General features: G+C 36.9%; 1 protein-coding gene across 4 annotated transcripts; it reads right to left on the bottom strand.

Annotated features, from left to right (window-relative positions):
• Positions 1-3,219: 3,219 nt before the first annotated feature.
• Positions 3,220-13,719, bottom strand: LOC107809155 (protein ESSENTIAL FOR POTEXVIRUS ACCUMULATION 1). 4 transcript variants are annotated; one of them, XM_075226150.1, is made up of 10 exons: positions 13,512-13,719; positions 10,440-10,528; positions 9,344-10,246; positions 9,120-9,240; positions 8,945-9,004; positions 7,628-8,401; positions 4,773-7,479; positions 4,492-4,685; positions 4,315-4,374; positions 3,220-3,855 (listed from the first exon to the last, which is right to left on the bottom strand). In XM_075226150.1, the coding sequence occupies exons 1-10, from the start codon at positions 13,558-13,560 to the stop codon at positions 3,479-3,481; spliced, it is 5,334 nt and encodes a 1,777-aa protein (XP_075082251.1). In that variant the 5' UTR covers positions 13,561-13,719; the 3' UTR covers positions 3,220-3,478. The 4 variants fall into 4 exon arrangements, with proteins under 4 accessions (XP_075082251.1, XP_075082252.1, XP_075082253.1 ...); XM_075226151.1 differs by having other exon boundaries at positions 7,628-8,398; XM_075226152.1 differs by lacking the exon at positions 4,315-4,374.
• Positions 13,720-22,088: the final 8,369 nt, after the last annotated feature.

Below are 22,088 nucleotides of genomic sequence, written 5' to 3'. Positions count from 1 at the left end.
TAAATTTCGATTAATTTTGAAACTGTAGCTATTTTTCAATTACCATTTACCACTTATAAATCTGGCTATTTTTGAATTTCACCCCAATAAACCCCATAATATTCTGCAAGTTCATACACAGGTGCCCCAATCTCCAGTATATTATGCTGGAACTTTCCGTGTGTTGGAGTTCCAGCATAATATGTTGAAAGTTCATACACAGGTGCACCAATCTACAGTATATTATGCTGGAACTTTCCGTGTTACAGCAAAATAGTGGCTATTTTTCATTGACTTAGTAAACGGTGGGTATTTTTTAATTATCAGTCCGAAAACTGGCTAACTCGTGCTATATTCACTCACTAGTGTGCCACAAAACCCATACGTAGTAAAATGATTTAGCTAAATGTATCACAAATTTTGTAATTGATTGTATACCTGCATTTTCATTTTTATGTATCAAAACTTAATAAACACTAGGAAATACGGAAGACTTGACCTATAGCCCGTTTAGCCAAGCAGAAAAATCAGCTTATTTTGAGAAGTGCTTTTTCCAAAAGTATTTTTTCCAAAAGTGCAAGCGGTTTGTGTTTGGCTAATTAATTTAAAAATTACTTCTAAACAGTAATTAGTGCTTGACCAAGCTTTTAAAAAGTACTTTTAAGTGTATTTTTCTCAAAAGTGCTTCTAGGAATAAGCCACTTTTTCTGTTTCTCCAAAACTGATTATGTTTCTCCTCAAAAGTATTTTTTTTCTCCTAAAAAAAACCTTGGCCAAACATTTCAAATTTAGAAGAAAAAACACTTCTTTTTTTAACTAGTAGAAGCTTGGCCAAACAGGCTGCTAGAGTCCTCTAGTACAAAATACGATGACTACATCAAGGGAGAAAGAATGAGTTTACCAATCATAACCTATCAATCCAGTTTTATTTGGAAGCCTGTAATTTCTTTATACTCCTACCAACAGGTTAGCACATTCATTGTTGTTACAGTGGGGTCCTGAAGCATCAACTTTTATCATTGGTGTCAAGTGGGGGTCTGTGGACTTTTGTTGCTCTCACAGATTTCATGTTATGTCTATTCGAACTTGCTCGATCTGTTCCATTGAGACCTTATAATGCAATCGTAGCTAACTACCGCTTCACCATTAGGGAGTGCAGGCCAGAGAGGATTTCTTTCTTTTTTTAAGGAGAGGTACCAATATATTCATCAGTACAATAGCTGGGCTGGCAGCCATATTTACAGTTCAAACATACAAGGACTCCAAAAGTTCTAATAAGCTCTCAGCTTCATCTGCATAGTTTTCCTTACACAAAAAATGGAAGACAAAATACAATGCATCTTGATTCTTTGGATTGAGCTACTTCTGTCTTCAAAACACCTTGCGTTTCTTTCCTTCCAAACAGTCCATATGCGTGCTGGGATAGTTGTCCACCTTATTTTGCCTTACATTATCTCCCACAGTATAGACTGGCCCATTTGGGACCAATCATTGTTAGAAAAAAAACTGTCACAATTGGAGTTAACTCCAGTGTAGAAATAGATGACTGTTCTCTTTACTTGCAGGACAAAAGAGTTAAATTGGATTCCCTTTCTCTGCAGATTCTCACGAGCCAAACATGCCTTTTGGACACTAACTAGGAAAGACAAATCACTTTGAATGATGCTTTTACTTTCCAGATATGTATCCAAGGCCGGAGGCAAATCCAGGAATTTGGGAGGATGGGTGCACTATTACGAAGCGGTTGATCCAAAACATAAATTTTAGGGATTCACCTTTAGTTCTACTATTGCATCCATTATACTTTTGGAATTATAAGTTCAAATTTAATATTTATATAGTAACTTTCTTACATCTATATCTGTATTCTTTACTCTTTATCGAAAATGTTAGGATCAGTTGAATCTATTGACTATATGCTACATCATTCACTGCTACTAGTTTTAATATGCACATTTCGTTTAATCATATAAAATTTTATGGTAACAAAAGAATAATAAGAATTTCAATGCGTAAAATTTTAAAAGAATAAATCAGACAGAGAAAGAAAGAAAAAGCACTTAATTAATATACTAAAAGTGACACCTGACATATCCATCTCTCGTGGGCGCCTAGTTCTGAAAAAAAGAATGACATGAGATTTGAACTCATAATCCACTCAGTTTAGTGCATCCAATAATTATCGCATCATATGATACTTTGAGCTTGGGTGGACACACATATATTTAATATTTTTGAAAAAATATAACATTACTATACATGATTTAGGGAGGGGAGCATGGGTTTACGTGCCCCATGGAACCCTCCCTAGATACACCCCTGCCTGCGCCCTGTTGTCCATTATTGGAGAATGAGTTATAAAGCATGTACTCGGTCGAAGGCAAAGAGGTTTCAACAAACCTAGAGCTAGTTCAACTTGAAGCAGATTTAATAGTGGAAACTTCCCTGTTGTTGCCACTCCATATTAAAGAGTTTTCAGTGCTTGTGCCATGAAACACTTCAAATTCCTCAAAGAACTTTGCAGCTTCATCATTGAATAGCCTTCTAGTAGTTGATTTACAACCCTGTTGTTTCCCTGCATCCTCAACTGTAGCTTCTGGTGATAGAGTCAAACCAAACAAATCTGAGAAGAGATCTTTAAGAGGCCCATGTCCCAACCGGCTATCATTCCAAAATTTCTACCATCTCCCACTTTATATCCAATACTTGTAGCAGAAATGAACCAGTGAGCTCCAATGGATCTCCACGACCACCCCAAAAGCAGATCTTACTGGATTAGCGCACCATCGCCCCTGCTGTCCATATTTGTGGTTGATCACTTCCCTCCAAAATGCTTGTTCTTTATTATTGTAATCCCCGTAACCACTTCATTAAAAGATTCCTGTCTCACAGAATCAAGTGTTTCAGTTTTGCAAGTCAAAGGATTAGAGACATTACATATGTAGGCAGAGTCCAAGACACTATTCACCAATACCAGCAAAGGAAAGGTATTGAGTCTTCCGTCTTTGCCAAATCTCTTTTCAGTTATTTCAATAACACAATTCCAGATTCGACAACCTTTGTTTTTTGAACCAAGAGAATGAAAACAAAAAAGCAGATAAGTTTTCTTGCATAAACCTTCAAGAGGTCCTGCAAAATAACTGGAGTTCAAATCGCTCATACGTACAAGGATGTAAAAACTCGAGAGCAATACAATCAATGACTTTCAACAAGAACAGAAATATAAAAAGGAAATGATAATGCAGGGAGATTAATGAACCCACATCAGCTAAAGCATCACTCTCAGGATGCATTACAATGTTCAATATTACAAAACACTTCTGGTGGAGGACAAACACGAAAAAAATCTCTAGGTTTACTCCTGATTTAGAAGATCTAAAGTCAGAAATTGTATCACAAAAATTGCTTTTGAGCAGATTAAATAGTACTGCTTCTGTGGCTCCATAATCCTAAAGCATTTACATTCTCAACACAAAGTATGTACTGTTCCTCATTCTACCTAATCTTCCACAGTCTGAATCTCTCCCATCATTATCCGGTTACTAACCACATTGAAGCCCAACTCTGAAAGGTTAACCTTCTTCCCCTTCTTACCCTTCTTCTTTCCTCCTTTTGTGGCCCCATCCTGCACACTTGAATTACCCTGGTCAAATCCAACGCTGTCAGAAGTCACATCTCTGGCATTTACACCAGTGACCTTCCGAACATTCCGACCCTGGAAGGCCATCTCAAAAACATCCCCAGGCAAAAAGTCTTTATAGTTGAGGAACTTGTCAATGAACTCATGATCAGGATCATAAGAGCCAAGATTCTCAATTAGAAGCACTTCAGCCTCTGATTTGGATTGCTTGAAACAGAACTCCAGAAAGCTGGTATCTGAAGGAACAAGAATTTGGTATCAGTATCACATCAAACAAACTGTCAGTATAGTTCTTTTTTGAGAAAGGACTGTCAGTATAGTTCTAAGTACTGTTATAATCTTAGGTTGTTCTACGAGTAAGATTTAGGAGCCATATCAAGGAAAGAATAAACTGAAAGATTCAAGAAATTTCAGTACTACGACGTCGAGTTAAAAATATGGGCAGCCCGGTGCACAAAGCTCCCGCTATGCACGGGATCCTAGGAAGGGCCGGACCACAAGGGTCTACCGTACGCAATTTTACCCTGCATTTCTGCAAGAGACTGTTTCCACGGCTCAAACCCGTGACCTCTTGATCACATGACAACAACTTAACCAGTTACACCAAGGCTCCCCTTCAAATATAAGGGATGATAATTTATTCCAGAACTAGAGATATCTAAATCAAGTGAGAGAACTGCAGCTCCATTAAATACCTCTTGTACCAATGAGCCTATCACATTCATTCTCACACCATTCTCTGAAATCCATTGCTTCTGAAACAGTGAAGCAAAGTGTATTAAAACCTTTTTCTTCAATTTTTTTTCTAATGAGAATCAATGCATTACTTCAGATTTTCATTAGGTCTTCACCAAAAAACACCATATGGTTACCTGAATGCTTTGTTAGAGCATCCTTCTTCCCTTTCAGGGACGAGTGAGCTGATGCAGGAGACGATGATAGTAAACGCTCTGCGGGCTTACTGCTAACAGACTTTTGCCTGCTCAATGAACCACCAGGATTTCCTTTCACTGGTGTGGTCTTGCTTCCCCAACTGCCTTGATTTCCAAGCTGAGGAAATTCAGACCTGCAGGCATTACAATATATAAAGTCCTACCAACAAAGAGAAGGGAGAAAGAAGGGATGGGAAATGAGAGAAAGAGGGGGGCCATACTGTTTTGTCTCTTGCTTAGGATGATCTACTGGGCCCCAGAACAGATCGTCATCCACTTTATTCTTTGAATTAGCGCCAGCTTGTGAGTGAATCTGAATAGGAGCTGCAGTTTTGGCAGGCGACGAACCAGTGGCAGACCATGATGGACCACCCACTCTGGCAGGTGCATTTGGCACAGATTTCTGAGTTGGCACTGGTATATGCTGCTGTCCAGAAGAGACCTTTTTTTCTTGTTCCTTTAGGATGTCCCTTAAAGATGTGGGTTTTGAGAGTTTCCCAGAGTCAGTAAACCATGCTGGAGCAGGAATAGGAGCAGGACTTGTAGCCTCACCTTTCCAAACAACAAAATCTCCTAGCGAAGGACCAGATGGTATAGCAGGTAGTACTTCCTTGTCTGGTTGTACCTGGCGCGAGCTCTTGACTTTGTCAATAGGACTTGATCCAACAGAGACTTCCGAAGCAGCAATGGGCACTGAGACCTTTGCTCCTGCACCCTTAGATTTTGCAGATTTTTTGCGGCTCTTTTTAGTGTCTTTAGCTTCAATGAAGTTGTCATCGTCGTTTACAGGTACAGAAGGTGGAACAAATGTCATATCAGGAAAATCTCTCTCTCTTTCGCCTGACTTGGCCGAAGTGTTGTCAGCCAGTACTTCATGCAAATGACTTTTCTTACTCTTTTGGTTGAGAGAAACATCTGAATTGTTCTTACTCTTTTGGTTGAGAGAAACATCTGAATTGTTCTTACTCTTTTGGTTGAGAGAAACATCTGAATTGTTCATACTCAAATCATTGTCGGCAGCATCTTGCTGAGTATCTCTAACTAATTTATGATCTGAATTAGTAACAACCCCAGCCCATGCAGTAGACACACTCAAGGAACTGAGGGATGTGGCAACCTCCGTAATAGCTATTTCTGCTTGTGCTCTCCTCTGCTCTTCCTCTTGAATTTCCAACAAAGACTTTGGCTTGAAACCAGGAGCAGGTTTCCAAGCTCGCTGTCCAGACTGTACTTGGGTGTTGAACTGTGAAACTGGTGGAATTTGCCCTGTTTCACCTTTTGTCTCCACAGTTGCGTGAGCAGACAATGGTTTTTGCCCTGGATATTCGTCCACAACATCAGCAAAAGCTACTTCAGTTTTGCTATCTCTTTTTTCTGGGCCTACAGCTGTAGTTTTTTTGCCTGAAACAGATTGTGCATCAGATTTGGCATCAGAAGCAATCACGGCATCAGATTGCAAGGGCTTTGATGGCTGCGACTTAGAAGCTCCCTTCGTTAAGTCAGAAGCTTGCCCCTTAGTGGACTTTTGCTTCTTCGACTTCTTTTCAGATGATTTTTTTACTTCCCGTGTTTCAACACTTTTCAGTTCCTTTGTGACAGACAGCCCATTGTTTGGATCTCTTTCAACCTGCGGCTCCGAGGGAATTGCAGCTGGCGGTGATTCAAGTTTGTTTTTCTGATGCAAGTCATTATCAACAGCTGGTGGTGGTGGTGGTATAACAGACTTTTCTACTTGCTCAACAAGTGGAAAATGAGAGGCAATTTCAGAAGTGGTGACGGCTAGAGGCTCGTTGTTTTCTGCGCCTAGGGGATGTTTGCTGGCATGTGATGATGGGTCAATCATGGCTGTTGCCATCCTTGGGACCTTTTGTTGAATATCATCACTTTGTTCCACAAAACCCCAACTCCTCTGACTGGAAGCATCTCCAAACATTTGATGTGGCAAGTGCAACGATGAGGTCTCAGAACTACCTATTTGGGTGACATCCTGAGAAATGCTTGGGGGCAAGACAAAGTTTGATGCATGAGCTTCTTCCATGACTGGATGTTGTACTTGTGTATTCATTGAAAACAAATTAGGTGAAGGCTGGAAACGAGTAGGATCCACAGTAGCAATTCCCACAGATATGCCAGGAGTTGGCAACTTGCCATAAGGTTGTTCGCCAAATCGCTGATGAGGATGCGGATCAGACAGCACCTGCGAGAGCAACTGCTGCTGCTGGCGCAACATTAGTTGCTGTTCCTCCTGTTTCTGCTGCTGCTGCTGCTGCTGCTGCTGCTTGAGCATCAACAACTTGTCTAACAATGACAATTGCTGTGGTCCTCCTAGTGCTGCCTGAGACTGTAGCTGCATCAAGTACTGTTGTTGCAATAGATTTAGCAACTGTGGATCTTGAACTCCAGATGAAAGTAGCTTCTCAGTAGCCAAAATGTTGGAAGTATTATCCATGGCTTGGCCTAGTAAGTTGGTCATAGGTGGACTCTGCGGGTGTAGCCTTTGTTGTTGCATTCCAAACGCAGATTGAGGGGGCATACTCTGACCTTGATGCATATCCATCCTTTCCTGAAGCGATTCTAATCCCCCTTGGACGGGGAAATTAGACCATCCACTAACACCGCCACTAATGCCAGCTGATCTGTCTGGTACACCCTGAAGTAGAGACAATAAATCAACATTCTGATTATGGGGATGCTGACGAACATGTTCAGCCATAAAAGGCAGTTTTGAATGAGGCAAAGGATCCTGAACATTATCCACATTTGGAACAACAGATGGTGCATCTCTCCCAGGCCAAAGAGGAAAAGGCTTTGGTAGAGATCTCTGCCTCTCAAGAGACATATTTTTAGCCAAGAGATACAGATTATCTCCACCTTCAGCTACAATAGGAGGAACGGCACCAGTACTATTTGCAGCATAAGCCGGAATACCTGCCGAGCAAGAAAAGCAATCACAAAGCATATTAATGAACATCTTTCCAATTTTTGAAGCTTCAATTATTGAAACAAAATATGAGCATAGACAACAATCATGCAAAATTGTAGAGGAATGCTACTGAAAAATAACATCCAAACTAACCTTCAGACTGAGCAAACTTGTCAAGCGGTGCATGGCTCACTTTGCCAGACATCAGCGATTCCAAGAATCTATTCTCAGCCTCCGTTGCTGAATGCTTGCAATTCAGTTCAGTCTTTAACTTATCAATCTCAGTTGAACCTGCATGAAGTTTTGTGAAGCTGCTCAGGTTCAACCCCCCTGGAGCATCTGCATTTGGCTTTGGTGCTCCAAATCCAGGTGGTGGCCGAGCCTTAGCACGTAAGTGGGGCATAACATCCCCCAGCAGAGAAAATGGTGAATCAGGCAGTGCAGCAGCTAATCGAACTTGCAAATCTATGCCAAAATATCCAGCCTCAAACCATCCAATAATATCACTACCTGAGAAAGGACCTTGAATTGCACCTTGTGGATCTTTGTATAATAGAACTAGGTCCTCCGGAGATGACTGTGAAAGTTTCCTCGTTTCCAACTCTTTGTCCATGACTGCAGACAATTGCCTTTTGAGAACAGGATCTCCAAACTGCCATTTAGATCCTTCATCTTTGGCATAAGAGGGATCTGTGAAATCTCTTTCCCATTCTGTATTCTTATCCTTCTGGCTCTGTAGCCAACCAATGTCAGATGTTTTTGGCCTGACATCAGATGGCCTTTCCCTAGCATCATTAGCCACCATATGTGAACGTGCACCAATTGAAGGAGACCGCCATATGCCACCATGGAGACCAGGTGTGTGTCCGGGTGTGCTTGGATCTCTATTGACAGACTCGCTTTCTCTATGAAGAATATTGTCTTCTACTGAAAATGAACATAAATAATAAGTTCAAACAATCTACTGAAACCCAATTATAGATAAACAAGCATTATAGACAGATCTTTTTAGCAAGTAACACCGTAATTCAGAAGCAACTCTCTCAGAAGACAACTCTGTTTACTGAAAGATATATACAACTAACAGACTAGCTTATGTATTTGTATCTCGAGATTTCAACAACAGGACATCCAAACCTTAGTGACATTTAAGATTTGTAATTGACTACATCCCGATGAACTGCATAGTACATCAAGGGACAAAAATTCACAAATATACCTTCAACACCTAATTTGGGATCAGAAAATCTCTCAAAATTCTGCTTATTCTCAGATTTAGAACTGGACCCTATGTTACTCGGACTCTTCAAAAATGTTGGTGAGTGCGTGTCGGATCCTCCAAATTTAGTGCATTTTTGAAGGATCCAACACGGGTGCGGCAACACTTTTGGAGAGTCCGAGCAACATCTCTGGACCCATATGAATGAAGTTTTTCAAAGGAAAAGCCTTCCGGATGGTTCAAATAAGCACCTTTGGCATTATCAATACTTTCTTCTCTTGAATCATCAAGTGATAAATCTTCTCTGCTACCTGAGCATTTGAAGAAAACAATGAAGACAATCAAAACCGTAGCACAAACCAACTCATTTGAGAGCTTAATCTAGATTCAGAAATCCCCAAAAGCTGATCTAACAATAATAAGTACCTAGTTTGTTACGCCTTGCTTGCGTATAATCAGTTGAGTTTCTACCTAATGTTCCATCTTTCGTAACCTGCGGAGCTCCACTACTCAGAACATCCCCCTTATCAATTCCCTTCAAGATACCCTATAAATAAATTTGAGCAGTTAGACTTCATCCAAACAAACTGGACATCAGATTAAAATCCGTTTATACTAAGTAAATATATTCAAATCTCTCTGCATGTTACCAATTCCTCAGGACTGGGTGCACATAATGCGAGAGGTTCCAGAGGTTCGTCTTGTGTAAGTGAAGGAACTTGCACAATCCCATCTGAAAACTTGCTACAGGACCGCATGTCTATCACTCTATACACATCAAGCATTTTTATCCGGCTATATTGTAAAGGAGAGGACACACTTTCAGCTTTCTCTGAGAATGATCCAAATGACTGCAAATGAGGAGAGCCTTTATTCACGGGGCTCACTCCAGAGAGAGCACGACCTCTACCAAGAGAAAAAGTAGTGGTGGCCCCATCTTCACGTCCACGGCCATGAGAAAATGTAGGAACCTGTTTGTTTGGCGTTGAACCCTGATGAAGAGATTCTGCCCTTCCTCGGCCGTGAGACGTAGATCTCCATGGCCGATAGTGGTCATCCTCTCTCTCATCCTTTCCAGAAAAGGCAAGACCTTGAGACCCCTTTTCAAGATGCATCTCAGCATCTTTGCTAGGGTTGCTCCATTTCTCACGCACAGCATCACCTTCCTTCTCATCAGGCCCCCAGCGCGTGTTCCACTTGCTCTCTCGACGCTGATCGTGATTGCTTTCCCTATTTCCAGAATCAGTCCATCTTTCACCTGGAACACGTCGTCCTTCTCCATGATTTCTGCCAGAAGAGTCAGACCAGCGTTCCACCTTGCGGCCCTCACCAAGCTCCTTATCTCCCTCCCTCCAGCGGTCCCTTCGAACAGCAGAATTGGTGTCCCTTTCTTCATCACGCCAGCGGTCCCGTCGACCGGGTTCCATATCGAGCACAGATGGCCTAAAAACATCTTTCTTCTTTTGATTATCATGTGCATCGTCACCCATCCCTGGAAATTTCGCTAACTCTGAATGAATAGCATAACCGGGATGCGTACCGAGATGGTTGTCCTGCATTTAAACACCAAGAGATGACCAAAACATTTGTGATTTGCCTCATTTATGAATTAATAATTCAATAAACCGCTACACAATTTAAGCAGAAATCCTCAACTGCTTATATCATAGCTCTAAAATATTTCTCAAAAAGGGGGAAATGGTACAGGGTTTAAACAAGGAAAATCCAAAGCAATAATGAACACACCCCGGTAACTATCCCAGCCTTACTCTCCCCTGGCTTTGGCAGGAGCCACTGCGGTGAAAGTGGGATGGAATTGTTGGGTCCTTGCACATCTACATGTATCAAAACAAAAATAACTTAGCAATAAAGATAGAATCTTGCACGACGACAAATACAAATTGGAATCAAAACACCCTTTTCATTATTTCTGTACTAATGTTAATAAGGAAAATATAAGATGCTACACATAAACCCTTGAAGTAATTATATGAAACCTCTACCATTCATGGAAATTCCAAGGGTCCACATTAAAAACTATTTACAGGAGCAGCGAATTTGCAAGTCTTGTAACTGATCAAAGGCGTGTAAAATAGAGAAACAGAATGATACCTTCAAGAGATAACATCCCACCTTCAACTTCGTAGTGCTCAACGAAAATTCGAAGCTTTACCAAAAAATGCAGTAGATTTATTTAAATCAAACAGCAACATAGGATACCTAACTTACACGCAGAAGTAGTCACTTCTTATCTCTCACAACTATAAAAAGATACTACAAATCACATGCTCTGGTTCTCCTTTTTGGTAAGGCCACTTTAATCATGCCTAAATTCATTTCCCAAAATTTGTTCTTCATTTCAATTAGAATGTAATCCAACACTATTTCATATTATTACCATCAATATACCTGTACACTTGGAATCAAGATAACAGTGGTCATGATGGAAACAACATTGAAACCAGATGAAATCCAAATGTCCAACTTAATTGAGAAACACGTAGTACCAGTATAAATTGGCTATCTTTATTAAGCCACATCATGTGCCATAAGAAAATTAAATCCCCCCACCCACCCACCCTCCTTGTTAGCCATATAAGTTATCTTCATTTTTCCCCTCATTGCACTAATGATATTCCCCAGTTTTCATCTCCAACTCAAACTATCATCACTTGGCTAGCAAAAGACACTAAGGCATGAAGCTATGTCTAACATGGTTGTAACCACGGCCAATGTCTGTCATAATTAAGAGGTTAGTTTTTCAAATACTTCATTAAGCTTCCTCTGAGAATAAAAAATTGAAATTTTGACCCACATAAATTAGTCAATAAACAAGTGCAGACAAATGGTCGTGACAGGCAAGCAGAGTAGTCAAAAGTGAAACGAGCCAAAGTATATTGAGGCTTCAAGCACAAAGCGCAAGTTAAAGCATGGGCTTAGCAAAGAAAAGTATCAATAAAGAAACGCCAGAAAATGGAAAGGTAATATAAGAAATATAACTATACAGACAAACAATCATTATTTGGACAAGAGAATGAACGAACTATAACTAAGCAATATAGATGTAGTTAAAACATGTCAATCAATTGAAAGACCATCAAAAATTTCTGCTTTAGATGAAAAAATGTATTTTTAGGTTTTCAATGGCTAGCTTTCTTATACTAAACTTTAAATTTCTTAGCATTAATCACTAATTCAATCATGAAATTTTCTTAACATATGATGTATCATTTTGTCAATACACACACACACACACACATATATAAAAAAAGAGAGAGAGAGAGAGAGATTGACTAGTATTGAGCTCTTAAAGATTGAACCCATTGGTGAAGATGTGCATGACTTGGCACCTTGATGCCTACACAGGCTACACTAAAGTGCCAACTAAGCGACGCAAATGCAAAGCACACAACTTGGGTTTCATTTAACTTCAAGCTCTAAGCGTGCTTTACGCAAGCCTTCAACAACATTAGTTTGCAAACAGTTGCAGACCAGGAATGTTGGAAGTGACTATTGGGTGTCTAAGGCCCAATATATCCACAAGATAGATAATTGTAAAAAAATTTATGTTAAGATGGATATATGGTGACACAAGATTGGACAAGATTAGAGTCATCACGTCCAACAAAAGTTGAAAGTATCACATAGAGAATAAGATTAGAGAAAGTAGTCTCACATGGTTTGACAAAGTTCTATGTAGATCTTCACGTGCATTGTTCTTAGATGCGGCAATATGAGGATTAAAGTTGATAAAAGAGAAAGAGGCAGACCAAAAAACATAAAGAGGAATTTGACGAAGGACCTAACTAAAAACAAAACTAAATTGAAGCAACGGACCCATATACGTGATATCTAGCTAGTTGGGTTTAAGGCTTCCTTGTTCTTCTTGCTTTATATCCGGCATTTGCCAAAGTCTTTTTATTTCTAGTAGAGACTCATATATCCGTGTTATGTGTGAGATTTAGAGGACTTTTAGCTTTAGAGAACCCCTAGGTTATCTAAAAAGTATTTTTACTACAGAAGTTAATTAGACCTGAATAGAGTTGAATTGAAACAACTAATTCATATTGATTACCCAACGAATTCGGTATTGAAGCGTAATTGATAGATTTAGTTTAACGAGTGTAAATACCAAAAGGTCAACCTCAACAACCAACCAAAAAAAAGAACCTCAACAACCAATCTCACATCTCTTTCTTTCTTTCTCTGGAGCGGGTGAGACACCTAACAAATCTACTGAACGTTTAAAAGAAGTATCAGGAGCATAAAAGTAATGAGTCTGGACACTACAAAGCAACTAACCAAAACATACAACATCATCAAAGAAGCATTAACAGCTACCAACCAAAACATGAGACCAGTCTGCCGATTGCTAAGCAGCATTAACAGCTACCAACATAAAGTCAATTTCTTTGAGGATAAAATTAATGGAAGGAACAAATGTGTAGGGGAAAAAGGAATTTATCAAACTTGATAGTCATAAACTATCAAAACAAACAGAGACAGAATTTTCGTATTATCAAACAAATAAAAATCATCACTTTATAATCAAGTGATATCTTCTATAGCAAAAAATTGTTGTTGTTGTATCTTCTATAGCAAAAAAAATCAAAAAAACTGCATTCTCTGTTCTCGAAACTCAAGCAATATAAGAAAAACCCTAAACCCACAGTGGGGAAACAGTAGAACACACATAAAGGTACAATCTTTCGACACATTCATAGCGTTACACAGGGAGAAATGAAAATGAATGCTATCTATGAAAGTTTAATTTGAAGCTGATGAAGTGCCAATTAGTAAATTAGAATTTAATTTTACCTTTGGAGATCTGGTTATGGGGAGAATCGAATTCAGTTTTGTCACCCATGACTGATTGATCGGAAGGAGAAAAAGAGAAGAAGCGCTCAAAAAAACCCTAATTTTCTGCTGCTGTGATTGACTGACTGCTCGAGAGATAGGAAGAAGAAGCTTAGGCGGGTGAATATAGGGCAAGGGTAGTGAGAGGGTAATCGAAAAACTGGGTTACGTTTAATGACGTGTCACCCTTCGGCGCAGTTTAGCGATATCCCCCTATTATTTTCATTTTTCGATATTTTTTTTTTTAACTAGTCTGTTTTTCATGTCAATGAATAAGTTTTTTTAAAAAATTATATAAATTAAATATTATTAAATAATATAATTGAATTATAAAATAAAAATAAATTGGATAATTTTATAAAATTAGAAATATTGATCCCATTTAGTAGAGAAATCATGTAAATGGAAGTCTTCAAAGAATAATAAGGATAACTTATAAAAATTATTGTTAATTTTTTCCCTAATATATAAACAAACAAGTAAAAGAATACTTTTATTATGATAAATTTTCAAATAATACAAATTGATAAGTGGAATTATAAACTTTAAAGATGACTAATATTTAATCAATAATTTATAAAAAACAATAACATAATATATAATAATATATGGAGATGTCATTTGTTGGAACATTTATGAGAAAAAAAGAAATAATTAATGACATCTCATTTAGAATATATTTTTATCTTTTACCATTTCATTCTTATTGCTTCAAGTCTGCAATATTAATAGAAAAATAATTATTGCGCGTACGATATCCTGCCATTATTGAGTAAATTCTACTCATTTAGAATATATTTTTCTTTATGATTTTGCATGTTGAAATAATTATTGACCGTAATTTTTAAATATTATACAAAAATTCAATAAATAAAATTTATGTTAATTTTGAAGTTCTGAATATTAAGATTAACATGCAATGTGTTATTGTTATGTTGCATAGTCCAAATAAGGAAAGAATTTATTTAAGGTAAAATCTTTATTGATTTAAACTTTTAATTATTAGATTTTTCTACATAATTCAAATAAAAAATTTAATAATCAAAATTTTAACTGATTTAAAATTCTACATATTTTAAAATAACAGTAATTGTTTCCAGTGACTATGATTATGTTTATGTTGTTTCCAGACTATAGTGAGCTATATATTTATGTTTTTTTAATTACTTTTTCATATATTTCGTTCGCATTATTTTAAAATTTGGTTTTTAAGTTTTTCATAGTATTCATAATTTTAGATGGTCAGAATGGGTTAAAGATTATGGGTAGTCAAAATATATACTACATTTTAATGGCATAAGTATATTTTTCAAGAAAATAATTATATAGATTTTGATGTATATACGATAGTTTTATCATTTAATTTGGGATAAAAGTACGCATTTAATGGAACCATAAAATGCTTAATGAAATTTGATATGTACGTTTCTAATTAGTTTGTATGCACGTATAAGAAAAAGAAAAATCTATAAACATTTTGTTCAATTGATTTATTTTAATTCCCTAAATATTATGATTTCCTATGTAGTAGTTTAAATAAGGAAAACTTTAATAAGCAAAATTTTAGTTGACTTAAAAGTGTTAAATATTAGGAAAATAATTAAATGACTATATTATCCAGTGTATCATCCATTTTAAAAGGGTAAAAAAGGCAAACAACATTTCGCTAAGGGTATTCGTGCGTTGCACGTGTATTCCGTGTCACTTAATTAAAAAATATGTACAAGAAAACGATTAATATGAAATAGTATGGTACGTTAAAGAAGATGCAACACTCATTTATTATGTTTACGTAATAGTTAAATAAAAAATAATTAAATATCTTTTGAACTTGTGAGATAAACAATTTAGTATTAACGTCTGTATTTGTCCATGCTAGTTAATATGAAATTTGTATAGAAAGATATAAATTTTTAGGTGATCCCATTTTCTAAGCTCCTTTTTTGAGTTATAAATCACTTATCTATTGTTATCCTACCTATTCTTTTTATCCAATAATAAACAAAGTTTATATTGCAAGCATATTCGATATAATACTTTTTTTTTCCATCAAAATTTTAAATTATTGCCTATTTTTAAAGAAAATAAGAATTAATTGAAGCCAAGTGGTAACATTTAAGCAGTTGACTGCAAAATACATGATAGCCTAAATTTAGGATAAGAATGTTTATTGACGTACATATCCTACGGTAATTTGAGTAGTATTAAATATACTTTTAAAGGTAAAAAAATTCAGTTAATTATCTCGGCTATATCTTATTATGATACAAACGCGCATAAATACTCCAGCATATGCTTTAGACCTCTATCCTTATGTAATTGTAGTAAATTCCTTATAAACTTAATATGCTACATACATTCAAACGTATGTATACACCACCAAATAATAAAACATAACGACAACAACAAAATTGAGCAAAGAAAATGCATAAAACAAACAAATATCCAAATCCAACATAATAATACGCATTGCATGTGTATTTCAAATCAATGAATATAAATTTTAAGAAAATTACATAGATATTATTCTCAAAAGTGTTGCAAAATTTTAAAAATTCAAATTCCTAAAAAGAAATGATGAATGTGGTCAGTTAATCACATTCCTAATTTGATATTTGGATTATATGCAATATCTACCCGCTATATAGATTTATCGACACTACAAGAAGATACGAAACCCTATGACAACACTTTTGGAAAGTGTTTTATTAAATTTTTTCTTAAAAAAGAATAGCGTGAAATAGCTAATATTTATACATTACCAACCTTAAATCTATAAAATTTTAGCGATCTGAAAATAGTTGTTAGCTCATGAGTATGGTTTTTGTACAATTTACTTTAAGTTTTTATCTCTTGGTATCTTGAAATGGAACACTTTTAATGTCACATAGATTCCGGGTGAGATAACAATTCCTAAAATTATGATTCTTGTGAAAATTAACTTACTCGACTTATATAAATAATCTTACTGGGATTACATTCCTAAATATTATGATTTTCTATATGGTTCAAATAAAAAAAAATTTAAGAGTCAACGTTTTAGTAAACTTAATGCCCTAAATATTAAAAAATAATAATTAAACAATGATTTTTTCCAATATGAAATTTATTTAAATGATAAAAAGGTTGATCAATTTCTCGTTGAAGTTTCGGGCTTTTATTATAGTCTATATTGATTGAAGAAGACATAATTTAAAGAAAAGTGAAACACTATTTTTTTTTTTATAGTCTCACATTATTTACCACGTAATTAGAATAAATTAACGTAATTTATAGCAAATACCAAGTAAAGTAAAATTATTCTTCAAAAATATTACCCATCATTGATAAAATTTATTTTGTTCATCATGAATAAACGGAGTACCATTACGCTGTCACTTTTCAATTCCATATAGAACTACTTCAAATTTATAAATTTTGTAGTAACATTTATTTAAGGTAAATATTAATTGACTTTTTAAATATTATTCAAGGTAAAATTTTAATCAATTTTAAAGTCCTAAATTTTAGGTATTTAGTTTAAAGAAGGAAATATTTAATAACCAAATCTCAACAAATATTTATCTCTTAAATATTAGAAAAATATTTAAAATGACAATTTTATATAGTATGTACTTTATGTTTAAAGGGTAAAAAAGGCGAACGACATTTCGTTAAAGGCCTTCATGCTTTTAATATAGTATAGATAATGATGGTGTCATGTTCAACTTGCGCAACGTGAGACCTTATAACCCCAATTGCTACCGAAATATTATTCTTATTGACCATTAAGTTATATCATTGGGTGCGATATCTCTCTTTTTTTAAACCTAGAAAATATTTTTATGATGGTAGTATATGTAACATCTTGCACACAACTTAGGCTAATTCATTAGTACTTGTTATCTCTCGACTCTCACTATCATAAGTACCATGTAATTTTATCAGTCAAAATTTGGATAGATGTATACGCTAGAATTTGAACACGAGACTTCATAGTTCTCCAACACTTCATTGATCAGTCTATTACACTCCTGCGTGCAACAAAACTTTTTTACTTGTCTTATCTTTTTAGTTTGTTAAAGTGTCGCAATATAAAATTAAGTATTAACTTTAAAATTTGCATCCTACCTTCAACGATGCTCAAATATAAAAGTAACATGACATGTTTAGAATAAATATTTTTAGCATAATATATACAGTTTTAATTTAAGAATATGAGACTTAAAAATTCTTTTTTATATTTTTAAATTTTGTGTTAGTCAAACTAAGTAGGAATGTCAACGGATCTTCATAAACCGACTGAATTTATCGAATTATATCGTACCGAATCGATTATTAGGTTTTTATTTAACAAAGTCTAAGTGTTTATTTAAATTTTTAGTTGCACCGAATAGTTAAGGTACATTTTTAATTTAATAAAAATAAAGCAAAAAAGTATCAAACCGTACCGAATATATTTATTTATGAGAAATGTATTTTATACATTGAGTTTAAAGATAATAAAGTATTAAATTTATCATCTCGGGTATTGAGGTGATGAAAATGGGTACAAGCCTTAATTAAAGTCAAAAGTCTTACTCTCAAAATCTATTTTGTTACTTCTATTGAGTCTAAATTATTTCTAAATCTTGAGCAGTAAGTTACAAATTATTTAAGTGATTTTAAATGATAAATTATAAAGTATTTGATATCTTTCCTTTTATATACTTTTATAAAATAATGGTTCGAACCGAACCATTAACACCCTAAAACTAAGATATTATCCTATATAAAATGGTAGGAATGTAATAAATTTTGTGCGAGTTCCCTAAACAACCGTGGCCTTCTTTTAATACGTGTCATGCTCAAGTCACGTTAGTGAGAGTCCTATCAGTTTTAATGTTTTTATATTTCTCCTCCTTATTTTCGCTTCTTAAGTAAAATAAAATTTCAATAGGGGACGATTTGTCCTTTTTTGTTTTCCAAAATAGCCTCTCATTATCGAGTTTTTGATAATCTAAGGACGAATTCTTAAGGACGAGAGTAGCTAGCTTCCACGCGCTTCTTGTAATCATGAAATGAACAGCATATATGGAATAGGTGTCGTGTAAATAACGCTATTGCTATGCAAAGAGGAAAATTCATGTCTGATTTATCCGTGTGCCGTGATAAGGCGCAAGTAAGAGATTGAGATTCGTGGCCTGAGACTTTTGTGTCCGAGGGTCGTGCTGTTTCTGTAACCCTAGCTTTTTCTCGTGGACTGTATTGTAATTTTATTGATAAATAATTTCGTCAAAATAATCGATGAGAGGATAATAATTTTAAAATTAAATACGAAATTATTTTATTCTGTATTTTATTAAATTTGTTATTATTGTATAAGCAATCTTGAGATTATTTAGATTTGTATAGGGTAAAGTATGTTCATATTAAATGATTACATGAGGAAGCGACACGGGTTGCCGAAGACAGAAGACAGTCTGGTCCGAAGGCAACGATCTCGAAGAGAATGGTATTCATAAAGGCGAATTAAATCCATGTCACCCAGTACGATTTAATGGGGAATATTCTGTAGCATTAAGTGCATGGTCCGTTACAGAGAATATGACATTCACTGCTCACAGTTACACATTCTTCAATAGCCTTCATAATTGTCATTTAAGAGGGGTTTGATGTTAGTACTTTGTTCCCAAGGTGAAACTATAAATAGTGAGTGCTACAGTCATTGTGGAGGAGACGAATTTTCTGAAAAACATATACTATACTCTGTTCAAAGCTCATTACAATTTTACCTTCTTGTTTATTTATATTGTTATTACTGTCTCCGGAAGCTCTGCTCCCGGAATCAAGATTTCTATTGTTTATCTCAACTTCAAGGCTAAGTCTTTCGTTTTTATCTAATTTATTTATCATTTTGGGATCAAATCAATTCACTTGTCTATAAACCACGTATAAATTCAATTATACCATTTTACGGTTAAATAGTTGTCCACCGTGGGGCTTAGACAATTGTGTAATTGAGTTGATCATTGCATCTATTACTAACTCGTTTGATTATTTGTCCTTAGAATCATAGAAAATGACAGATAACAGTGTCAACATCGCACATAACATTAAGGCCCAAGGAAATCAGCCTCAGGACAAAGATTCAATCAGTGATACCCGCGACATGTTCGAGAGGCGACTCCTGGTGATGTTAAAGACTAGCACGTCATTGAAACATAAAGGATTTTGAGAGATCAACAAAAGGCCATTATATGCCATCTCACACGATAGGATCAGGTCATGACGGAGTTGAAGCAGGCGTTGTCAGTGCTTCCAATAACGCAAATAGACGAGGTCCAGTTCCTCCCAGTGCTCCCGCAAATTAAACAACGCAGAGGGTCGACAACCACACCCTGAGGGGCGAGGTCGACTTCGATGGGGTGGGGGAACGATAGCGGATCCGGTCACAACAACGAGAGTGAACCCTTTAAAATCGGACTCCTACGGTTTATGAGGGAAATAAACGCTCGAATGGATCAAATTACGAGCGCACCACCAATGCTGAAAAGACCGGACTCAAATAAGTATACTCAGTTGTCGTTCAAATCAAGCGCGGCACCAGAATTGATCCCGAAGCGGTTCAAAATGCCAGGCATGACAAAGTATGATGGGACTTCAGAGCCTCAAGAGCACATCACCACATATACAACAGCGGTGAATGGAGCGATTTAGCTCCCCACGAGATTGAGTCTGTCTTACTGAAGAAATTTGGGGAGACCCTTACGAATGGAGCCATGACATGGTATTCGCTTTTGCCCGATCACTTTGTAGACTCCTTTGAGATGCTCGCGAACTCTTTCATCAAGGCCCATGCCGGGGCCATGAAGGTACATGCCTGAAAGGACGACATATTCAAGATTGCACAAGGAGAGTCTGAATTGTTGTAGGAGTTCGTGATCAGATTCCAGGAATAAAGGATGCTGCTACTGGCTATACCAGATGAATGGGCAGCTGAAGCATTCGCTAAAGGTCTGAATCCGAGAAGTTTCCCGATGTCGGTCAAGGGTCGGGACCGGAAGGAGAATAAAGATAAATCAAAAGATGATTTCGACACAGATCGGCGATCTTCAAGTGGTAAGTTTTTGCCCTATGAGCGGGTCGAACAATGCGGCAGAGGTTTCCGATCGGTGGATAGATTCGCCACTGATAGGAGAGATGATGGCGCCCAGAATCACAGGTCATTGCAGGACAAGAAGACATCGGGTTCTCGATATTCTTCCTATCCCATGCTTTCCTAATACAACTTCAACGCCCAGCATAACGGAGCTGATGTCGGCTATGAGGAAGATAAAAGAAGTACGGTTCCCGAAGTCGATGAGATCTGATCCCATCCAAATGGGATCCTAATTTGTGGTGCGAATACCATGGGACCAACGATCACCAGACTGGGGACTACTGACATCTCCACGAAGAGATGGCGACATTGCTCAAAAATGGTCATCTTAGAGAATTCTTGAGTGATTGGGCTAAAAACAATTACGGTCGTAATCATGATAACGCGGAGCCTTCAAAAGAAGGAGATGATCCTCCACGTTTGATGATCAACATAATTTTCGGGGGGAGGGGGGAGGGGACGAGATTAATGGTGTGACATTTTCGACGGCAAAAAAGACAAAGGTGTCGGTGACCCACAGTAATAGACTCCGGGAAGTCGTTGAGGACGACATTACTTTCACGGAGGAAGATGCATATGGATTGCTGCTAATCTCTCTAAATGTCTTAGATCTTAAAATTAAATGCTTTTGGTGGACCCAAGAAGTTCGGCCAATATTATCCAATGGAGAGTGCCGGAACAAGACAAGCTGACCGAAAGCATCATTCCGACCACAAAACTCCTTGTTAGATTCAATCTGGCAAGCGTTACAACCCGAGAAGATATCCTGCTGTCCACAAATGCCGATGGGGGTAATGAAGACGACCTTTTTCGAGGTAGTGGACGTGATATGAGTTACAATATTATCGTGGGGAAACCATGGTTGCACGAGATGAAGGCAGTACCATCAACATATCATCAGTTGCTGAAATTCCCAACTCCCAAGGGAATCAAACAAATAAGAGGAGACCAACCGGCGGCAAGGGAGATGGATACAATCTTAGTTTCCAGCAGTAAATGGAAGGAGCATGCAACATAGCAATTACAGGAGTCGGCGCCTGCTCCCGAGCCGAGTGAAGTCAACCAGGAGGAGGAGAAGTCGGAATCCTATCAGGTACCAAGATAATTCAAGGTACCAGAAGAAACGGACGCAACAAAATCCACGGTGGAGGAACTTGAACAAGTCGCATTGTTCGAGAAGTTCTTGCAGAGGAAGTTCCACTTGGGGACATGACTAAACCCCGAGCTCGGGTCTGGATTTATCAAATTTCTTAAAATTAATGTTGACTGTTTTGGGTGGTCGCATGCAGATATGAAAGGTATTCCACCATAAGTGATCGTGCATAAACCCAGCCTGGATCCCAATATCCCTCCGGTAAGAAAGAAAAAACGTCATATTGCCGAGGTTAGAAATAAATTTGTCAAAGAAGAGGTAACTC

Source organism: Nicotiana tabacum, chromosome 12 (assembly GCF_000715075.1).
Source record: "Nicotiana tabacum cultivar K326 chromosome 12, ASM71507v2, whole genome shotgun sequence".
Classification (NCBI taxonomy): Eukaryota; Viridiplantae; Streptophyta; class Magnoliopsida; order Solanales; family Solanaceae; genus Nicotiana; species Nicotiana tabacum.
Note: the sequence above shows the minus strand (reverse complement) of the source record. Positions and strands in the feature narration are given on the sequence as shown.